Below are 10,510 nucleotides of genomic sequence, written 5' to 3'. Positions count from 1 at the left end.
CCTAGAGTCCTTATCAGTCTGAAAATTAGAATCTGCGTATCCAGTAAGGCTCAAATCTCTAGTTCCATACACGAGCATATAGTCCCTCGTTCTCCGAAGATACTTGAGTATGTTCTTGACTACGGTCCAATGACCCTGTCTTGGGTTAGACTGATACCTACTGATTATTCCCACAGTATAGTAGATGTCTGGTCTAGTATAGAGCACACATACATCAAATTGCCAATGGCAGATGCATACGGGACCCGTCTCATCTCCTCAACTTCTTGAGGTGTCTTATGACACATTTCCTTAGACAAAGTAACTTCATGCCTGAACGATCTGTATACCAAGAATAAACTGAGTCTCTCCTAAATCTTTCATTTGGAATTGGATCGCTAGCCAATTCTTAACTATAGTCAATAATCCTACATCATTCCCAATGAATATGATGTCTACATACACACTAAAAAAACTATTGAACTGTTGATGATTTTCTTATAGACACAAGGCTCATCAACACTAGGAAAAACATGAGTGAGACATTCATGATTTTTGTTTTTGGAGACAAAACATGAGACAATCTCCTTCGTCAGTGTTTGCAGTTGTGTTCATCTCTGTTTTATGAGTTTTGAAGGAATGTTTCGAAAATTGTTCATCTCTGTTTTATGAGTTTTGAAGGAATGTTTCGAAAACAATTTTCACGAGACAGAAAGTGAAAAATCATTCACTCTTATATTCAACCAGTGTCATCTCACTTCTCTTAAACTTTATTTTATTTTATTTTTTTTTTTTTGTTCTGGTTGCTTAAAACCTTAAGTTGATTTATCTCTTCTTTTAAGCTTGCAAGTTCAAAATTGTTCACTCCATGTTATTTGTAGCTCAAACCGTTGGATATATATAATATTTTAATTGAGTTAATTAATTTAGATCGATATATATTACTCCCTTATCATCAAACTACATATTGTATGATTGGGCATTCTAGGATTTTCATAAATGTAAGAACCACATGTATAAATTTCTATTGAAAAGTCACTATCTAACTGTTTGAAATTCCAATTTTCATCCAACATTAAAAAATCAGGTCTGTGCCGAGCCGATATTAAACAACATACAAAATTGAGATTGATGGCAAGTAAAAAAAAATTACATGGAAACAAAAATTTAAGATAGAAAGACTATACTCTAATGTATATGTATATAATAAGGATGCACTAGCGAACGCCGACCAATTCAACGTCAAAAGTAAGCCATGAATTCTGCGGGATCTTCCCAACTTTCTTATCTCCATAACTGCATCCACCAATATAATTGGTTTTTTTTAAATAAGAAATAAAATAAAATAAAAATAAACTTACATTACAGATCGGATCGTCAGTCACAAATGAACCAATCATATGAACCATAGCAGCAGGCACAAAACTTACATTGGTTATTATTGTTATTACTATTATTATTGGATTTTATGTTTAAACTTTCTAGTTTATATTTTGCTTGCCCAAGAAATTGGTATAAAAAAACGAGAGTAATTATATGAAGGAAAACAAAAAAGACAACCATATAATTTATTTTAAAATTTCTTCCTTTCAAACTTGAGGGAAATTTCAAAAAAACTGATCACTTGGAACTTTATGAAATTTAATGGTATTTTCTGTGATATTTTTTAAACAAAACATTAACGAAGAATATTTTTGAAAATTATAGAAAATTTTGTGAAACTCTTCATTCAAGAATATTTTTGACGCAGAGTTCAAGAACATTTCTTATAATTTATCCCAAATATTATTAAGTTGGTCTCGTTTTTTAGTGATAACAGTCAAATATGTAATTATGTTTGTAGAAAATGAGAAAATTAAGTTTGGGAGTGAGAAAGTTTTTGGAGAAAAGTTATAGTGATGAAGTTGGGATAGAGAGAAGGAAAGAGAAGTAAAACGATGAGAGATTTCTATAGACTACTCTTGGAAATGTTGCAACTTCTCAAATTTGTTCTTTTTAAAAAATAATAATAATGATAAAACATGAGTGTAATATTTCATATTGCATTAAAGACAAGTCTGGAGTTACAAAATCTTGGGGAAAAAAGACAGTTTGTCTCCATAAATAATTTTTAAAAAATAAATAAAAATTTGAATACATCAACTTGCTGAGTGCTCAATCATCTCCTAAAACAGTTTTTACATCTTAGAAGTTGAAAATTAAATAAGTTTGGGCAAATATCAAGTTATACCTCTAAACTTTGAAGATGGTATCAATTTAAACCCTAAACTAAGAATTGTATCAATTTAAACCCTAAACTAAAAATTGTATCAATTTAAACCAACTTCAGAGATTATATTAATTTAAACCCTGAACTTTAGGATTTGTAATCAATTTAAACCCCAAACTAACTCAGATCTTTTATAAATGTATCCATTTAAACTCTGAACTTTTACAAGTATATCAATTCAAATCCTAAACTTTCACACTATATCCAAATAAAACATAATGAAGTGCTTAAGTTGATAAAACTACGAAAGCTTAGCATTTAAATTGACACTTATAAAAGCTCAGGATTTAAATTGATACAATTATTAGTTTGACACAATCTCAAGGTTTAAATTGATACATCTAAAGTTCACAGGTATAAACTAATATTTTCCGAACAAAGTTATTTAGACTCTATTTGATAACCATTTCATTTTTTGTTTTTGGCTTTTTGGAAAAATGAAGCCTATTTTCTCTTCCTTTCTTACAATGACTTGTATCTACAATAGTTGAATTTTTAGAAAAATTTCAAAAATAAAAACGAGTTCTTAAAAACACTTTTTTTTTAGTTTTCAAAATTTGGTTTAGTTTTTTAAACCATTGGTAAAAAATAGATAACAAAAGAATAAATTTAGAGGTGAAAGTAGTGTTTATATGCTTAATTTTTAAAAACAAAAATAAAAACCAAATGTTAACCGACCTTAACAATAATTTATTAAAAAAAAAAAAAAAAACTTTTTTCTTCTCAATTCATTACCATGGTTTTCAAGAATTGAATTCTTAACCAAATTCCAACAAACAAAAAAATTTAAAATCTTTTTTTTTTTTTCAAAACTTGACTTGTTCTTGAAAATATCGATAAAAATTAGATAATAAAACAATGAATTAAGATGTGAAAAAAGATGTTTAGGCTCAATTTTCAAAACCAAATAATTACTAAACGGAACATCACCAAAATAAATAAATCACATCCCAAATGCAAAATAAAGCTCATGTGATGAGAGCTACATACCCCATTGATGGAGGGATTGTCAATCTCCTTTTATCCCCAATTCGCATGCCTGAGAGAATCCAGCAAAATCTAATATTCAGACGAGAATTCAACTCATAAAAGAAAGGGAGGTCAAAGATTAGGCCATTCAGATGATTACCATTAACCCCGACATCCCAGCCCTTAATAACCTGTCCCACACCTGCAACAACACCACATAAGTTGTAATTTCGGATTTCCATATTCTGTCGCATAAGACCATTTTTCTTCTAACAAGATACAACTTTCCTTGATAGGTAAAAAGATGCATCGCATAAACCCAAAATTACCTAAGCGAAATTTGAATGGTGCCCTTCCAACATTACTATCAAATATTTTGCCGTTCTTTAGCTTGCCAATGTAGTGAACACTAACCTGAAATCAGAGAAATCATCTTTGTTCGTTGAAATACAAGGAAATTATGTCACGTCGCAATCTATCCATCCACTCAATTGACAATTATCAAATCTAATTGGTTTGCATCTTAAATTGAACGCTAAACCCAAGTTCGATTTTTGTATACATTAATAGCGCATGAAGAGGCATCCACAACTAACGAAAAATGCCAAAAGTCAGAATTGCATGGCTTATCAGCTTATCACCAGACAGACACCATGCTAAGCTAAGATTGAAAATGAGAAAGACTACAGCTAAAAGAAGAGATTAAAAATGTAACGTTCTCTGATTAGCGTTGGGGAAAGGAAAATCATTTATAGAACTTACAATTAAATAGACTTTAACAGTACCTGGTTTCCAGGTGAAGCTCTTTTACCATCTGGTTTACCCATGGCTACGTCCTCAATAACCAATCCATTATCAAAGGTTCTCACTCGAGATGGTTTGGATTCATTTTCCTTCACTTTTGATCCCAAAGCCGATTTACTCTGATCACCCGCCGTTTTAGTTAGCTCATCAGATTTTGATCCAGCTTCAGTCTCCTTGCTCTTCTTCCCTTTCTTCTTTTTCTTCTTTTTTTGCTCATCTTCCTTATGATTTTCACCATCAACAACATCCATGTGAGTGGAGGCGTCCCTATTCACATAGCCAGAAAAGGTTTCAGTTCTAGAAACAATGAGAAAGAAACGCTGAGGGAATAAAATCAAGATGTAGCATGGAATTCTTGTCAAGTTTCGGCTCTATCAAAAATTATGACATAAATGTAGTTCATAATGCAGAGAAGCGTACTCAGGAAAAAGGAAAGAATAGATATCTCAACATCATAACCTTCACAAATCAAGAAAGGCCCAATATCATCCACTCCCCCTTACATGGTTCTTGTTTGCCTCTAGACTATAGCAACAAGTGTATCTAAAATCTAAGTTTGTCAGGTTTGTTTTCCCAAGTCTCTTTTTCTCCCGCTCCGTTCCTCCCTCGCCTCCTTAACCCCTTTTCTTTGCTAAATTTTTAGAGGGTTCTATTTCTATGGTAATGAATCCACCTCGTTTTGAAGTCTACAAATGGCTTTGGAACAACCTTTTTTTTTTATATAGAAGCAACAACCAGGGCTTTGGAACATTGTTGGTTTTGGCCTGGCTTCTGATAGAAGTTATTGGTTCCACAACGATGGAGGCAATGGTGCACTCATTAGAAAGTTTTAAAGCAAGCCACTCTCTTGGCAGCCTTATACCGTATTTGGTTGGGGAAATAGATGATTTCCAAAGGAATTGAAGGTTCCGGGAAGGAGTTGAAGAAATGAAGTTTGGCTCATTTCAATGCCTTTCTTGAGGTGTCCAAAAAAAAACACGTATGCTCATTAATGTTGAATATTCCAACTGGAGCCTCTCGTAAATTAGAATCCCTTCTGGAATTATCTTTCCGTATAGTCTTTACTTTTGAAAGTTGGTTTTTTTATCCTTGAAGAATGGCATATATATCATAATTACTGCAGTTATTAAAAAAATATATAATATGTTAATGGAGTACAATGTAAACTGTAGAGCTCACAAAGAGATCCCTAAGGCCTAGATCAAGCATGAATCACATCATGCAAAGAATTACACCCTTAAAAATAGATCAAACTAGACACTGGGAAGCAAAATGTCCCAATGTGAAAGCAATCGAAACAGAACTAGTACAAAAAAGATAAGTAAACTACTTCACATATAGTATATGAAAACTGTAGAATGACAGTGAAGTATTCACCTCTGTTCAGATAGCTTTTTATCTTTCTCATCTCCATCAGAAATCGAATTAACAACTGCACTGTCAACTTCCACTTGTGGCTTTTCACTCCCCATATTACCATCATTACCAGTTTTCTGAGCTTTTTCGTCTGTTACCTTTTTTTTCTGCTTCTTTTTCTTTTTCCTGACATCATTATTGAATATCCAGCATAAGGAAATAAATTAAAAGATTACAGGCTTTCCAGGTGCCTGAATAAAAAGTATGGCAAAGGAAATATCAAACTACTTTGTTAAACAGCAATGTAATTGAAGTTCAGGGATAAAAATACATTTATTGTCCTTACCCAACCCAAAATTTTACTAGAATAACCTGTTGATGGGAATTCTATCCACACTTTTCCTCACTAAACATAAAATTAGCAACAATAGAGAATAATGCATTAGTTATCGGTGTGTGGGGGGGGACCCATCCCAATCTTGTCCTGTCAATACGCTGCAAGCCCAACAATAGAAAATTAAGCTGTATAACTGATTACTTAAATCATCTCACCTTTCCATATGATCAACTTGCTCATCGTTTTCAACTTTTCTTTTCAAGCTAGAAGCATCATTGCCATCTTTTTCCTTTGTCTCCTCCACACTCTCAGTACTTGGGCCTTTTTGCTCTTGTTCTGGTCCTAATTTCTGAATATTCGCTTTGCTCTTGCTTTTGGTAGGGATTGGAAATCCATCTTCATCTTCGCTTTCTGAAACAGCATTTCCCACATTCCTTTTCAACACAATTTGACACTGAGAGTTCCTAATGCCCTCAGAGTCACTCGACTTATTTTTTTTCACTTTTTTAGCTTGACCATTGGCATCATTTGATTTTTCATCATCCACTATCTCCTCAATTACAACTAGCAAACATGGGAAAGAAAAAAACACTTGAATTAAATATTAAAGTCATTTGAGGTTAAAATGCCAGACTTTAAAAACAAACTTGGCATAAGTAAAAACCTAAGTTCAGCATGTCTGCAGCCAAAAAGATATAGCAGTTATAGCAATAAAGTTGCACAAAATATTTATTAAGTCAAAACATTTGACTGTATTTAAGATGTGAAATCTAATACTTCGTAAATTATTTACTGTACCTTATTTGTTTGAAATGAAATCATACAATTTGCATCCAACATGTGCCCAAATAAATCTATTCCCACACGGTAAATTTTTTGATTTTATGCAACATTGCAAACATACCTAGCAAAAGTTGATAGGACAGAAATCACAAAGTCAAAAAAGAGAACTTCAGAAAATGGAAAGAGACAACTAAGCCAACAAAAATAATCAAACTGTGAATGATTCTCCTATTCCTCTTTTTCATTCCAAAACTCCCATTAAGCAGCTAGAACCAAGGAACACCATGAAATCCTAACTTCAGCATGGCCCATGGCCCCATACCGCCAAAACATATACACAAGCTTACCCAAATTGTCCAAGCAGAACTGCAGTGGATTAAATGGTATTCACTATACAGTACTAATCCTTCAAAGTTCATAAGATGCATAGGTTTGGGAATGATGATAAAGATCAGGCTCAAGTTCTTTTAATTCTCTCATGGGTATTGAACAGAAACATCAACTTGTGTTCCTTCACACTTGTAACAGAAACATCAACTTAAACAGCCTATATTATCTTGAAAAATGTCAAGAAACGAATGAAACATGGAAAGAATGCCAAGAGATTGGTATAATAGAAAGTTCTCAGAAATTTCAAATTACCTCCACTTTTAGGAACTGGCGAAGTTGGGTACATCCCAGGATAGTCGTCGTCATCATCATCGATGAACTCATCATCATATTCATCTCCAGTATCATATTCTGATGAATCCTCTGTATCTGTTTCTGCGATGTCCTCCCCAAAAGAATCACTTTGCATTGTAGTAAGAAAATGACAAAAGAATCGCGCTGAAAAAAATTAGACCAGATAATATCCTCAACTTCTTATTGAAAACACTACTTCTCCTTAACGAATAAGATATTTATAACTGTGGTTAAAAAAATTATAAAAAGGATACGACTCATAGTCATCCCTAATTGCATGTCCCTCGTTGGCTACAAAATAACCAGAAAGATGGACGCTTTGTGGGCCAATAACTGAAAAGGCTATCAAATCATCTTCCTCAAATTCAAGATTCAAGGGGCATGATTCAATCTTATTTGGTATCAAAGAGCACAAAAAGATTGGACTCTTGTCACCAACAGAACACTGTATGATGCTTCTCTCTTTCGATGAGCCAGGTCCCAAAGTTGCCTGGATTATTAAAGAAATGACAGATAAAATTTAGGTCGCCTTAAAAAGTAACAAAGTAAGAAAATTTCATCATGTTCATATTAGTAGCAATGCAAATAAAAATCCAATTTAATTCATTGACTTGCGGCATAACACCGCAAAATTATTATCAGATTAGAAAAATGCAAACTGGAAGTGGTATATCCCAAATAAAAAACCCATCGACCTGAACATTGAAACAATAAATTAAAAATGAAATAGTATAATGTCATCGTGACTACCCAAATAGGGTACATTGGAATTGAAAATATCCAAAACCCTGATAATTTTTCATTTCCAGAGAGGTGTCAGCACCCAACAAACCTGAGTTATCCGAAGCTTTCCCGTCACATTATCAGAATGGTAGGGGTATGGTTTGCCTGGTTTCACTTCAATGCCTAGGACAATCAAAACAACAGAAGAAATTGGCATCCGTAAGTACTGAAAGTCGAAACAGAAATACACATGCACGCACAAAATAAGAAAGATCACAAAAGAAAATTTGACATTACGCATGTTTTCAATTCATAATTCCTCTTTGAAGAAGTGAAATCTATCCAATCACTACAAATAATAAAGTACTCCGTGAGGCTGTTCGATTCTAAGAAATACCAAGAAACACGCGACGAACAAAGACTTAAATACTTGAAAAAAGAGTGATGTTAAACTATTCAACTTCATTTGCACATTTGAAGACGATGCGCAGCAGAGAAGAAGAGAAACCAGGGATTCCAAGGCACGAGTTAATGAGATAATAAAGATGGAAGTGAACAGGAAACATACCCCAGAAACCCATTTCAGAAGGGAGAATCTTGGTTGTAGTTGAATGAAGCTTTCTCTAAAACCCTAGACGACGCTACTCTGCTTCCTTAAACCCTGAGCAGATGCGTTTATTACTGCCGCCGCTGGGCGCCTTTCTTCAATTTGTCAACGAAAGTTCTGGACTGTCTGAATTCAATTGGGAAAATTACCAAGAAAAAAAATGGTAGGGGACCAAATAAGTATTTAAATTTTGATAGATGTCTATAATTAAAGATGTTTGAGATGTCTAAGAATAAAAATAAATATATTTGTATTTGATTATGTATAAGAATGAAAATAGTATATCTGAAAATGTGTGATATTTTTTTATACAATTACAATATATAAAATTAATAAAAATTTATTTCAATATTTAATTTCCGTTTGTTAATTTATTTTTATTATATTAAGTTATTAAATCAATTTTAAACTATTAAAACTGTCTCTTATACACATCTAGATGTGTATAAGAGACAGATATTAGCATTATTATTAATAAAATTAATTATATGTGTGAATTATAAATTTAATTTAAACATATTTATAAAAATTAAATAAACTAACCAATATCAACAAAGAAGAAAAACAAATAAAATGAAAAGATAAAAAATAAAAGAGGGAGAAAAACTCATTGGAAATGGAGAAAACCCATCTATTTTGGTGGTTATAAAAAACCTTCATGGATAGAAATATGAAATGCCTTGGAAGAAGATATTTTCATTCTTAAGATTAAAAACTTGTATCAAACATGGTATTTACTATTTCAAAACCTCATTTGCTACCATATTTACTATTTGTTATCGTTCACTATTTTACATTCATCATTTTTCTATTATTTGTTACAGTATTTACTATTTATTTTTCAAACTAAAATAATTTATCCCTCAAACACATACTACTATAATCCAAACTAAAATAATCTACATCTAAGTAACTAATTTTTTTTTTTTTTGCCCTAAACGCGGTGTGGTGTTTAGAAAAATAGGGTAGAAAAATATTTATAATAATATTGTAGATCTAAAAAGAAAATATATATATATGCAATGAACATTTATTACTATGCTGACGTGGATTCAGTCAAAACTTTTGTTTTAGAATAGAATCATTTTGATGTTGACTCTAATATTTTGGACATGGACTTTAATCTAAATTTCAAAAAAAGAAGTAGGAGAGATTTTATTTTTTTTAATAAACAAATATGAAAGATTTATATCAACATTGGCCTGAATAGATAGTATTGACATTCAAAACTCAATTTTTAAAATTTAGGTCTCATTTGGTAATCGTTTCATTTTTTATTTTTATTTTAAAAATTACGTCTATAAACACTCATATTACTTCTAAGATTCTTGATTTACTATTTACTTTTTACAACCGTTTTCAAAAACTAAATCAAAATTTGAAAGTTAAAAAAAATGTATTCACTACAAGAAATTTGACCTACCATTGACATATTTGTACCGTAAATTTGAGAGGAGGAAAAGGAATAAGTGTCATAAATGTGAAAATTCACATTTTTGGCAGAAAAAACGAAAGTTTTTGGATTTCTTATAACTCGTGACAGTTTTAAAATGTCATCAATTAATGACATTTATTAATTGTCATTAAATATAATTAATAATTATTTTTTAATAAAAATGTATTAAAATTCTAACTTAACATTATTTTCAAGAATTTGAAATAGACTTTTCCCCTACCCTCGTCGGCTAGTTGAATTGTGAAGCCAAACAGTCAGCCCCGACGTTTCTTCGTTTCCTTATTTTCATATCCATATCGGGCATTTCCCCTACCCTTGTCGCACATCCTCGACATTTCTTCGTATCCCTATTTCCGTATCGTATGCTTTCCGACGAGTTGAATCAGTCAGCCCTGCGAATGCTTTCCAGCATTTCTTCGTTTCGCTTGTCATTCTCCGTCGATACTCGCTAGTCGTCCTCCATCAATACTCACCGTCATTCACCACCAAATTTGCAACGGTCATAGTCAAATAATCGGCATCCACACCAGAGTTGCTACTTTC

At 32.2% G+C, this 10,510-nt stretch overlaps 1 protein-coding gene across 1 annotated transcript; it reads right to left on the bottom strand.

Annotated features, from left to right (window-relative positions):
- Positions 1 to 994: 994 nt before the first annotated feature.
- On the bottom strand, positions 995 to 8,657 carry LOC120070197 (peptidyl-prolyl cis-trans isomerase FKBP53). Its single transcript, XM_039022062.1, has 11 exons — positions 8,473 to 8,657; positions 8,014 to 8,087; positions 7,436 to 7,671; positions 7,140 to 7,288; positions 5,930 to 6,278; positions 5,399 to 5,563; positions 4,003 to 4,288; positions 3,547 to 3,631; positions 3,378 to 3,419; positions 3,239 to 3,287; positions 995 to 1,275 (listed from the first exon to the last, which is right to left on the bottom strand). The coding sequence occupies exons 1-11, from the start codon at positions 8,483 to 8,485 to the stop codon at positions 1,197 to 1,199; spliced, it is 1,527 nt and encodes a 508-aa protein (XP_038877990.1). The 5' UTR covers positions 8,486 to 8,657; the 3' UTR covers positions 995 to 1,196.
- Positions 8,658 to 10,510: the final 1,853 nt, after the last annotated feature.

The sequence above is a fragment of the Benincasa hispida genome, chromosome 1 (assembly GCF_009727055.1).
Source record: "Benincasa hispida cultivar B227 chromosome 1, ASM972705v1, whole genome shotgun sequence".
Classification (NCBI taxonomy): domain Eukaryota; kingdom Viridiplantae; phylum Streptophyta; class Magnoliopsida; order Cucurbitales; family Cucurbitaceae; genus Benincasa; species Benincasa hispida.
Note: the sequence above shows the minus strand (reverse complement) of the source record. Positions and strands in the feature narration are given on the sequence as shown.